At 42.2% G+C, this 12,692-nt stretch overlaps 1 protein-coding gene across 1 annotated transcript; it reads right to left on the reverse strand.

Annotated features, from left to right (window-relative positions):
* Positions 1-244: 244 nt before the first annotated feature.
* On the reverse strand, positions 245-4,388 carry gh1 (growth hormone 1). The gene is made up of 6 exons (XM_024010963.2): positions 4,331-4,388; positions 3,736-3,875; positions 3,483-3,599; positions 2,606-2,761; positions 1,415-1,561; positions 245-792 (listed from the first exon to the last, which is right to left on the reverse strand). Exons 1-6 carry the CDS (start codon positions 4,338-4,340, stop codon positions 730-732), a joined length of 633 nt encoding a protein of 210 aa, XP_023866731.2. The 5' UTR covers positions 4,341-4,388; the 3' UTR covers positions 245-729.
* Positions 4,389-12,692: the final 8,304 nt, after the last annotated feature.

Here is a 12,692-nt window from a genome sequence, read left to right on the forward strand (position 1 = left end):
CTTTGCCTTGCAGCCATAAGAAGTTTTAAGGTAATTTCCGATTGAGCCGACATATGCAGTGTTTGCAGTGAATGCAGTCTCCGCGAACGCAGGAACATTGCCTTTACATTTCAATGGAGCGTCTGCGATAAGGTTTGAATCCAGCCCTAAGTTGTCCAAGGGACACCGTAGGAATGTTGGGGCTAGGAACTTGAAAAAAATGTTGATTTGAAAGATAATAATTAGTAGCCAAGAGATCATGTGCTGCAGAGAACAACAGCTTTATTGAAAAAAACGAATCACTATTAGTTTCAAACAATATGATTAAGGAATGAAAATACTTAAAGGAAATTACTCTAAAATATATTATCCAAAAGCTTGGAGCTCTACAAGTTCCCATTTCACCCCTAAATATTAATGTATGCATAAACAGTAGCACCACCATGAATCATATATCTAAATAAGGCATTTAATAACCTTTTCTATAAATGTACTAATCAATGGTAGCTCAGAGTAATAGATTCAATACAGAAAGTGCTGTTGTTGAATTCAGAGAACAAAATGCAAATGCCTGTGAACCCCTGGAGTCAGGCTCTACCAGATCCAAAATAAATCTACTCTAGACTAAAAAGCATGTTTAATGGAGAATCTCAATTGAAAATGCTCTTCAGTGCAGGGCAAGGCCTAATCTGTATCTGGGAAACCGGACCCTGGAGACAGGCTCTTGCTGGCTGCCTCTCCAGCCCACGTCTACAGAGTGCAGTTGGCCTCCAGTGACTTCCTGCACTTGGCGACGGTCAGGTAGGTCTCGACCTCGGGGGGAAAAAAAGAAGAATGGGTTATAGTTGACACATTTTAATGTGAGTGTTCTAGGTCACTAGACCTTTCTCGGGAACAGTCTTGATCAATGAACAATAACAGTAATAATATATGGGTTAAAGACCCAAAGATACTGTTGGAATCAGCTAAACTTTGATCAGTGAGATAGTAAATGAATGATAGGAAATGAAAGAAACTGGGTCATGTCAGAAGTGAATGGTTCTCTGAAGAAAAACCAATGGACATCTGTGGATTAGATGAGGGGTTGAGGTCAGGAGGGGAGGACAGATTCTCTAAAGGCAGTAATAAAGGTTTGTTATCCTGTTACCCTCTTTATTAGCTTCCTGTGGACCAATAAACTGTAAGGCTTGAAGAAGGAGGAGTGTTTTAAGTAGGATGTATATGACTGTGGAGTGAGAAATGTTTTGCTTGATTACAGCTGTGGTAAGAACCTCTGGGAAGAATTAAACTTGGTTAAAGCTTCTCTAGTGTCCGTGAGTTATTTACTSTGAAAAAAAATAACCTAACAATACTTTGCAATAGTGGACACAGAAAAACAACACACTGTAGAAAATACAGGAAGGCACATGAAATTGAAGGCAACATGGTTTCGCACCTTGTGCATGTCCTTCTTGAAGCAGGCCAACAACTCGTAGTTCCTCCTGACGTTTCCGTCGCCCCCCAGGTTCTGGTAGTAGTTCCCGTAGGGGGGCAGCTGCTGAGAGTCATTGTCATCCAGGCTCAGCACGCCATCCTGGCTCCCCTGTGGGAGACAGAGAGAGATGCATGGTGGGGTGGATGTGTGCATATCAATATTCGTTTATTGGGCCTTTCCGAAAGCACACATAGCAAAGGACACATGCATAAATGTCCTTGAATGGGCCGACATTCAGTTATTGAATGTGGTGTCACTGATATAGTCACTATTAGTGATGATAGATGAGGTCAGTTACCCCATCACAGTGTAACAGAAAGATCTGCTGAGAAGAGGCATACGTGGTCCTACACTATGCTTTCTAACTAGGAAAGCATAGAGGTCTTTCCCTTTCATGTCACTGTAAACCCCAATGTGCTGTCATTACTCCAAACCTTTTAGGAAACCTGTTGCACTTAATATACAGAATCTGACTGCAGTTACTTAAAGTGATTTTATAGTCATTACTCAAACCTATAGAGTCACCCTGTGAAGTGTCTGTGAAGTTACCCATGACTGTATATGTTAGTGACAGAGACATGGTTGTTGTCATTCATTTTCAGTCCTGTGGCCTTCAAGTGAATTCCTAGGCAAATATTATCATTATAATTCAACTCTTTATAACAATACATTACTTATCTCATAAGACCTTATTTTGAGGTGTAGCTTTACCCTAATACAGTGGCCTGAAACTCATAGTTTACAGGCCACATCAGGCCTGCAAGTCGGGTTTGCAAAATTCTGGTAACTTATTCATCTTTGTGAAAATGTTGAAAAATGTATGTTATATATCTTTGTGTAGCATAAGATGAATCAATCACTCCATGTTCTGTACATGCAAAAACACAGATTGTTAAAAACAATTCCAAAAATATCTACCTGCAGTAGAACATGCTGGGTAAAAAGTTAATTTGTTATAACTTTAAAAAATTGCATTGATGTGACTTCTCATTTAGTTTTGAGCCAGTACCACAAAAACATTTTAAGCAATAAGGACTTTTCATTGACTTTGAGTTCAACTTACTAGAAGTATTTGAGTTAAAAATGCCTTGGGGTTTACAGTGCACAAAGTGTGACACCACAAATGGTCATTGTTCTCCCTCCTTTCTTTACCGTGATGAGCAGGTTGATGCCCACTTTGAGGTCGCTGAGCTTCTCAGAGATCTGGTTGGAGTTTCTGACTATGAGGCTGTTGGAGATGGTCAAGGTCTGGCTAGGGTACTCCCAGGATTCAATCAGACGGTAAGAGATGTGGAGCAGCTTCAGGACCTGTGTGTGAAGATGCAGAGAAACCACAGATTATTGGAAAATGAAGTTGTATTGTACAGCTTGAGATGCCCTATTTACATGATTGAGTGAAATACTTTTGGAGCTGGTTTCCTGTACAGAAAAGCACAAAACTGAGAATGTAGACGTAGACAAACCACCGATTAGAGAGTGATGGTTTTACTTGCAATGATTGTGATATGTGGTTGTTTTACCTACCTTAGTTGAAGGCACTGAGGTATAGCAACCCCGGCCAAACCCTAACCAAGGACAATTGTGTGCCGCCCTATGGGACTAACAATCACAGCCGTTTGTAATACAGTCTGGAATCGAACCAGGGTCTGCAGTGACGCCTCTGGCACTGAGATGTAGTGCCTTAGACTGCTGCGCCACTCGAGAGCCATGCATGATGCTGCCTCTGCTTGTCATTGTAAATGAGAATTTGTTCTTAACTGACTTGCCTAGTTAAATAAAGGTTAAAAACAATTAAAATAAAAAAATATATAAATTAGAGTTTATATAATTGGTGGTCTGCTTGCCCAATAACTAATGACTAAGTTCTATTGATTGTTCAAATTGAGATGCCCTGTTATTTATTTTGGAATCATGCATCATGGAGGAGTTCATATTTAAGGTGAATAGCAGAGTGGAACGGTCACGATTTTACACTTGATATGGTTTTAAAGGGCATAACATGCGTAATTGTCTCAGCCAGGTTACTTACTGAACTCTTCTGAGTCTCGTGCTTGTCGATTGGGCTCACGATGGAGTCGGAGTTACAGAAGTCCAGCAGGAATATCTTGTTCAGCTGTCTGCGTTCATCAGGCAACAGGGTAACTTCCTGCACAAAATCACAAAGAAGGGAGGGAGATTTTTTAGCCACAAGGGTTGTGTGAAGAGGATACTGTCTACAAGAAGAAGAACAATCATTGATACACTATTTGATATGTCAAAAGAAGATTCAAAAGCTGTCTTACAAAGTCATTGAACATTTTCTGAGCCATTAGGTGGAGATGTTGCACCCGGTTGACCGCGATGTTGAAGAGCCGTTGGTTTTCCATCGCTGCCCCTTGACTCAGAAAACAACTGACCAGTAAGACTGGCAACAGCAGAAACACTAAAAGAGAGATTAAATAAAACAAGAAATGTATAAAACGAGTAAGTCGAATTATGTTGAGATACATTAGTAAGATATTTTCAGCCTTTGTACACCAATAGCCTAGCGGTTAAGAGCGTTGGGTCAGTAACTGAAAGGTTACTGGTTTCAATCCCTGAGCTGACTAGGTGAAAAATCTGATGTGCCCTTGAGCAAGGCACTTAACCCCAATTGCTCATGTAAGTCGCTCTGGATAAGAGTGACTCAAATGTAAATGTTATGGATCACATAGTTAGGTTGTTAAAGCAAGTGGTTCTGTGTCAAAAGATTATAACCTCATAGCAGTAGAATACTTGTTCACTTTTCTCTGCCCTGTTGACCCCTGCCTCAGTGATTAAATGTGTAAGTTACATTGTACTAAATGGTACACTGACTTTCGACGGAAAAAAATAAATAGACAGAAAAAGCAGGCTTACCTTGTCCCATTTTTACTCTTAATTGCCAAGGATGGTTACTTAACTTGAAAGTGCGGTGGTCGGTTGAGTATGTTGCCGTTTGTTTGGGACCACTGTTTTTATAGATGAGGAATCCATGTTTTAATGTATCAACGGGAGAAAACACGAGATTTTCATCCATTTACCATCTTTCACTGATAGGACCTGTTTTTGTATGTGATTGTGGAACAATCACTATAATGCGTCAAAATCAATCATACATTTTCCCATGAGTTTGGGAAGAGGGGAGGTGTCCTAAAAAACAACTTACTTGATGACTGAACGAATTAGGGTCAAAACACATACAACACAAACCTCTGTTGTCTAGGACATAGTGAACGGACACAAGTTACACACACACAACACTGGTTATTCTGCCATTCCGCTGGGGTTCTGTAGATAACAGGCAGTATGACAAGAAATGTATTATATTGCTTCTTTATTAGCACCAATATTTCATTGTTTAATGTCAAATTGAATGCCCTATGGCATTAACACTTAGTCAAAGTCCTCAAAGTAGACACACAGAGAAGGACTCGAGACGCACATGTTAGAATGTATCGTTTTTTTGTTTCAATTCAGACAGGGTCTTGTTACCATTGACACACACAACATAAAGAGTCACTTGATCAATACCAGTCTGTGAAACACCCAATCCTTTTTCTTTTCGTGTGAGAGCCTTTGTTATACCTGACGAATCGAAACACTGTCAATAAGCCTAGTAAAAGTATCTATTGGAGCAAGTGTCTAGGCCCTACTTCATTCGTTGATTGATTGATTGATTGATTGATTTCGGGGGGGGAAAATCTATATGCTGTTAAAGAAGTACACATCTCAGAGGATAACACATGAATGCTTTCAGCCTAGCAGCATGTGTGCTCGACGACACAATGTTACCAGCCCAAAGCCTACACTCTGTTTGTGCCGCACCACCTTGCTGTATTGTTTACGATACACATGTAGGTGTAAGGTGTCACGACACCTATAAAGGTTACCTGGTCAATAGTCATGACAGTAATGAGATCATGTCAGTGTGGCGTACGGGGGGAGTAGACTGTTCCGGTGTGAACATGTTCAACCTAAGTTGTAGGTCCATATTCAGCGTTCAGGACACGGAGACGTGCTGAATGTCAGGCTAGGCCCAGCGCTGTYCTAATCCTTTCCTGGCGAAAACAGAAATCGATCTGCTAACCCGCATCACGTTAGAAGGGCGGCAGCAAGTGCATTTACTGACCTCGTTACCTTGTTGAATATGTGGTAGCTGGCTTTCAAAAGGGCACTATTACAATGGTTCGTTTCGGCCACACTCTCTGATTGGATGTAGGGATGACTTGTTTTGAGAGTACAGCAGATCAAAAATACTGTATGTACAGCAGGTGGTCGATAAAGATTTTGTTCCATCGACCAACATCTCATCATCTGGGCCCATTGTAGGATACGTATTGTCTGTAGCAAAATGTCAGAAATCACTCAAACAGTTCAGTTGTTGTTTATGTTTAGTCATATACTGCGTCAGTGGTTCCTAAACTTATCTTTCCTTGTTACCCTTATTGACCCTTGTGGAAAATCCAAATGAATTTCACATGTGAAGTGTTTCAAAAACACATGTTTTCATGGGATCACGTGACCTCATGTGAAGTTAATGGGATACCACGTGACAACATGTAAAGCAACAGGTGATAACATGAAACTGCACATGTGAGGACATGTTGTCACATGTGAAGTGTTCCAAAAACACGTTATTTATTTTCCACATGTGAAATCAAGTGTTCTTTCTGCGTGGGGAGTCTCACCAACTCTCTCCGTATGCTATCTTACTCAATCGACTGTATGGCCTCGCACCCATTTATGTTTTAGCATGTTTCAACCGATCTGGATTAGCCAATTTACAAATGAACTGAAAATTATCCTTGAACATTATTATCACGCTACAGACGAAAGATCCTCTACATTACAGAACATTTCCTGCGTAGGTATTGGGCGACACTGTTTTGAGCAATACACACATGAATAATGTAAGTCTATAACACAACATGTAGGGAGGTATTACACTCTACAGCTGCATCGGGGCTCCCTTGGCTTAACTTGCCAAATCCTTTGAACACGTGTGTCATGACTGAGTGTGTGAGGTTCATGTTAAATGAGTGTGTGCCCCTTTAAGAGCGCACACGATTTATGGGAGAGGTAACTTGGAGGAAGACAGAGACCATCAAATGTAAGAGTATAGGACAGAATGTAAATAAACGAGCCCAGGGTTTACTAAGAACAGCTACACAGAGTGGAGTATGTCTACGTACAGCTGCATGTGCTTATGGGGTTGCCACATATAACCGTTGTGATGGGGTTGCAACTCACTCCAACTCTGCCTGGGCCTCTGTGCCACATCACACTGACCTTATAGGTAGGAAGTGTAATGGCGTACTATAATACCTCTCCGGTGAAATGAAATTACGTTGAACCAACGTGGACAAGACGTTGTTTTGGCGTCTGTGCCCAGTGGGTTGTCTTGTTACACTTACCTAGATATAGTGCTTGGATTTACATCAAGGGGATAGACGTGAGCTACCTCTACACTGTTTTAAGGAATGAAACTGCAGCTAGGTGCCAGTGGGTGATTATATCACTCAGTTCAGCCTCAGCTGCTCAATTCCAATGAAATGGCAAATGGCATCTCCCCAAGGCGAGGTACACGACCCTCCACCACTCTGTGTCAAACAAGCCTGTGAGACCCAGACGCAATCAAAGATGATATGCACATCCAAAACTTGAACCTGAAACCCTGACAATGACTTGGAGCGGAAAAGTCCATGGCCCCCATAGCAAACACCAATGCTTCCCCACCCTCCCATCCCCTGGCAAAGAGTGACCGTCCCTGGCCCCTGGAGTCTCGCAGTGTTTGGTCCCAGGCCAAGATGTCTTCATGCCTTCTATGCTATTCAGTCCCCTGTGCCAGAGACTATAGCAGGAGCTACATGAAGGAATAGCAAAAGCAATGGTCAACATTTGAGATTTGTCCTAATGGAAAATTGTGCAACATTTTCCCTTTCTTTAGATCTTGCCGTTCACAGATTGTATCTTCCTCCCTTGACCATTCATGTGGACATTTTGTCAAATCCATTGCGCAGAATACTGTTTTAACTTGCAGTGGCTCAATATATTGTTATTTCTACAAGGTGTGTTGAGTGTGTGTCAGGAGAGAAGTGTCTCTGAGAGCGTTATCACCAAGTTAACCTGTCAGAGGTGTCTTCAGTTTGACAGGACTTGCAGTTCTATCATTGGCCCCCAGGTGGCAATTGATTCAACTTTATGAGAGGGAGAGAGAAAGAGAGATGATAAGTGCATGGTCAGAGGGGCAAGGTTTTACCTTGCGAATACTCTTATGTAAATCAAATGTCAGCTCCTGATATTGATTCGCAGTTTCTGTTCTTGACATGTTACAGTTGTGCAGTATTTGGATACACGTCAAAAATCTCATTCCAAAATGATGGGCATTAATATGGAGTTGGTCCCCACTTTGCTCCTACAACAGCCTCCACTCTTCTGGAAAGGCTTTCCATTTTTGATGTTGGAACATTGCTTCGGGGACTTGCTTCCATTCAGCCACAAGAGCATTAGTGAGGTTGGGAACTGATGTTGGGCGATTAGGCTTGGCTCGCCGTCGGCATTCCAATTAATCCCAAAGTTTTTCGATGGTGTTGAGGACAGGTGTCTGTACAGGCCAGTCAAGTTCTTTCACACCTATCTCGACAAACCCTTTCTGTAAAGACCTTGCTTTGTGCACAGGGGCATTGTCATGCTGAAACAGGAAAGGGCCTTCCACAAACTGTTGTCACAAAGTTGGAAGCACAGAATCATCTAGAATGTCATTGTAGCGTTAAGATTTCCCTTCATTGAAACTAAGGGGCCTAGCCTGAACCATGAAAAACAGCCCCAGACCATTATTCCTCCTCCACCAAACTTTACAGATGGCACTATGCATTGGGGCAGGTAGTATTCTCCAAACCCAGATTAGTCCGGCGGACTGCCAGATGGTGAAGCATGATTCATCATTCCATAGAACGTGTTTCCACCGCTCCAGAGTCCCAATGGCGGCTAGCTTTGCACCATTCCAGCTAACGCTTGGCAGCTAACACTCATGGTGATTTCAGGCTTGTGTGTGGCTGCTCGGGCATGGAAATCCATTTCATGAAGCTCCCGATGAACAGTTATTGTGCTGACGTTGCTTTCAGAGGCAGTTTGGAACTGGGTAGTGAGTGTTACAACCGAGGACAGATGATATTTATGCGCTATGCGCTTCAGCACTCGGCGGTCCCGTTCTGTGAACTTGTGTGGCCTAATTTTGATTCTTCAAAACCACCAGGACTTCCATCACCACTGTCCGTCTTGAACTTTGATTAAGATCTTTCAGCAGAATAGAATATGAGGATGTGATACTATAGAATCCCCTATCGACATCCAGACACAGAGCTCTGAGGAGCAGCAAGACAAGCAGTGGGTCATTTCAAATGACAAGATCTATATAGACACTCCGGTCAGAGAATGTGCTTACGCTGCTCTGTGCTCACTATCACCCTCGGCATCTTACGAGAGGATACCGTTCAGGGGCGTATTTAAGTGTGGGAAGACTACCAGGCTTCGGTATTTGCTGGCACGTGTCCAATGTCTTCCAGAGTGTTCTGCAGGGTCCTGTAAACGTGCTGTGACACCCAGCGACGTCTCCTGTCCCCATACTCTGTTATCTGATCAATCAACATGTTGTTTATGGTTGGTTGGTTGATGGACAGGGACGTCATCACGACCGGGCTTGCGGGGCATTAGCCCTGAATGATTCTGGGTCAACCCTGAATCTTTTGCGCTGCTGCTGCTGAAAACTAATATATACACTGGATGCGTTGCTTAGTTCATAGAACCATGGTTACGTGAAACTCCCAAAGTCATCCAACCGTTATGATTAAATGTAAAGCAATTGCCGTGTGTGGTCAACTAGATGGTCATTTGTTAGCTAAGTTTGGCTGAGTGCTCATGATCATTCATCGAGCGAACTGAAAGCAATGCAGATCTTCTCTACACACACAATTAGGCCTATATAGCCTACCCGATGAGCTTCCCTAATGTTTTCCTGAACTTTCCAATACTTTTCTGATGCATTTTAGTCACACAGCCTACTGACCACAATCCATTGGATTAATACTAAGTGTTGATTATTTTGCCTTGGGTAGAGCACAGAGCATGGAAGAACCAAATATCAGTGGGAAGTGGGTGCTGGAGGTGCTGCAGATACATTTAAATAAATGTGCCTAATTATATAATTACTCCTGTTTGTACAGAAATAAATGAAATCATTGAAAATACCACACCAGAGAGCATAATTTAGCCACAGATGATCAATAGCTTCTTTAAAAAAAAATATTGCTGTTGATTGTGTTTTGTCACATCATCAGCGCATGTAAGCCTATTGTCGGGAAGCCGGCAACTGGACAGCCCACGGGAAATATCAAAACGGCTGATTGTTGAGTCGTGGCTGTCAATGTGACAGAAGGCAGCAGTTAAAAGGCCTTTCGCAATATTTCAAAACACAATTGCGGGAAAAAAAACTGTGTGGATGAGTGAGTGCCACTGGAAAGTTGGTGGACCACAATTGTAAGATCTGTGTCTCTGTTCTTTTCATTGGCCTATATGCTATTGGTTGCATTTAAGACATGGTCGTTCGTTTTGTTGATCTCAGTATGACAGTGTCAGAGTGGCCTGTCAGTTTGATCATTTGTGTGGTATTTAAAACAATCTTGTAATGTCTCCAGTCATGTAGAATTAATGTAGAATTATTTAGAATTGCATGAAATTATTTTTAGAAAAGGCAATTTTCCTCGAACCCGCAAATACAATGATATGCATGCAAAGGCTGAGCCCCGAATGTTATGAAACTCTGGTGACGCCCCTGTTAGTGGAGCTGGGAGTAAGTCAGTCACGCGGTAGAGTAGGTAGCTAGCTAGCTAATCACCCATGCATTTCCTTAGCAGCTAATGGGGATTGGGAAAGGACAACGGGTGAACAGCAAAGCAGCGGGCGGAGTTCAGTGTCATTCCACGTTAATGAATGGTTATGTTTCCCTCACCACGCCACGGGGCGCGTTTTTTCTAATGCATTCTATGAATAGGAAAGGGGGGCGTGAAAAGGCGGCAGAGACTCTATTACATGTCTCTATAACATGCACCCTCACCCACCCATCTGCCCACCTTCTCCTGAAAGTGCAAAGTGAATGTAAGAGGGCTGTTTCGTGTCCCTTTGTAGATGTGACTCCAATAACTATTTTAGTCAACTACCAAGTATCTCTCTTATTAACATTTGAGACTGTTACTTCCGCTCCTGCTGCTCCTGGTGTCAAAAAATATATATAACATGACAATTTGTGGTTGATGTTGGAATGAGGAAAACGGCGGCTGGTGTTAGTTGTCTATCAACAAACAACACTTTTTTTGCCATCACTTCTGGAAGGGTTTCATCTCCTCCCGGTGGACCATACACACGCAAAGCTGCCACAAATAGGCCTAGGCTATACAGAGATGATTAATGAGATTAACGTAAGTGTGAGTTGTTACTTGTGTTACCTTAAGATAAAACATTTTGCGTGACACTTTTGAAGTAGCTTACATTTTTTTGGTCACATTTGTAACATCTGTCCCCTACACTAGAATAAGTGGTGACTCGAGAAAACCTGGAGAGTAATGGGTTCATATTTGCGCCTTTGTTAAGTCTGGGGATTCTTGGGAGGAACCTTTTTAATGGTTCAATGTAGCAGCGGGTTCCTGGAGGAAACCCGGAGTGGGGCAGTGGCTTAGTAGGGCCACCCTTTAGAATAAATGTCATTACTGTTCATCTGTTCTGTTGTATTGTCATCACATGTTAAGGTTGAGCACTGACAGTTTTGTAGCTTCAATGAGTTCATCTATAGCCTATGCAAATTCCAAAGTTGGAATAGTTACCACTTTATTACTGTATATAATCATCAATGTTAATATTATTAATATTATATTAGAATATGTAATATGCATAAATATTCAAGGGACATTTAAATGTGCACTGTACAAAGTTAATATGATGAACAGGAATGACATTTACACTAACGGGTGACGAAAAATAACTATCTGAAAGCCATGCCTCAAATAAGCCACGCCTCCAATCTGATAGGCTGCCACCTCTACAATAAATTATTAAAAAGGTAAAAAATTGTACCCCTCCCATCACTAAAAGGCTCCGGTTTGAACCTTTAGAGATGGGTTCTTTTAAGACCCTTTAGAAACCTCTAGGAACCTTTTTCAACTGGAAAGCACTAGCTGGTTGACTTCTGACCCTGATTGCCATTGGAGATCTAGGACTGGGCATACCCTCTCACCCCTCCTCACTAATCTCTCTCTCTCTCTCTCTCTCTCTCTCTCTCTCTCTCTCTCTCTCTCTCTCTCTCTACCCTAGTTTTCTTCCCCCTGGTCTGCCCCACCCCACCCCAGTCTTCCGTCAAAACACCCGTCTCCTCTCATGTTGTGACTCTCAGGAAGCCGCTCGGACTCTTGTTCGGAAGAGATTCCACGTGTTGACAGGACAAGCCCTGCCAGTGCTTCTCGTCTCACTATATTCTGCAAAATCCATGCCACTCCAAGGCCATGCTATTTACTTTATGTTCGTATTCTTGTCTTTTGTCATTCCTTATTCATGTCACATGCCCGTTTTATTCTGTACATACCACTAATATATCTTGAAACTAAACCTTGTCCTAAGTGAGCTTAAGGAAAAGCCTCACAGCTCAGTGACTATGAAGGTAAAACATATAGGCTACACAAACAAAACAGTTACACTGAAATAGCTTTCTCTAACCCGTTATAGAGCAGTTATACATGACATATATTGTAATAGAGATGCCGTACATTAAATTATAACATGATAATGGCAACCTTTTTTTGTATTTTGGAACACATTTATGACACTATCAGATAGTAAGTTATATTAGCTGCCAATTGTCATGTGATACCATTTGAGTGAGCCTCTATTTAGCTTATTATGGTCACCACACCCAAGCCCCTTCCCTCTGTTCATCACAAGCATGTAGCTAACATCTGTAGCTAATCTCCTTGACTTCCTGGTCGGTCATAGGGCCAAGCTTGGCATGTGTAACAGGGATCGGTCAGTCAGTGTGAGAAGTGAATGGGTGTAACATTATAGCCGTGGTCCCACTCCTGGTCCTGCAAACTAAAGAGAGACATGTAGAACACACAGATCCTCGCTGTCTTAAGGTCGTTACACACCGATGACCCCTGACTTGTGCCGTATGCTTGGAACTTGGAGAGGAATAGTC

The sequence above is a fragment of the Salvelinus sp. IW2-2015 genome, linkage group LG20 (genome assembly GCF_002910315.2).
Source record: "Salvelinus sp. IW2-2015 linkage group LG20, ASM291031v2, whole genome shotgun sequence".
NCBI lineage: Eukaryota > Metazoa > Chordata > Actinopteri > Salmoniformes > Salmonidae > Salvelinus > Salvelinus sp. IW2-2015.

What these genes read in the sequence shown, in the direction of transcription:
- gh1 (XM_024010963.2), bottom strand. An exon ending in ACGAGACTCAGAAGAGTTCA is followed by an intron (nt 2,762 to 3,482) that starts GTAAGTAACCTG and finishes CTTCACACACAG; the next exon opens with GTCCTGAAGCTGCTCCACAT. An exon ending in TCAAGAAGGACATGCACAAG is followed by an intron (nt 793 to 1,414) that starts GTGCGAAACCAT and finishes TTTCCCCCCGAG; the next exon opens with GTCGAGACCTACCTGACCGT.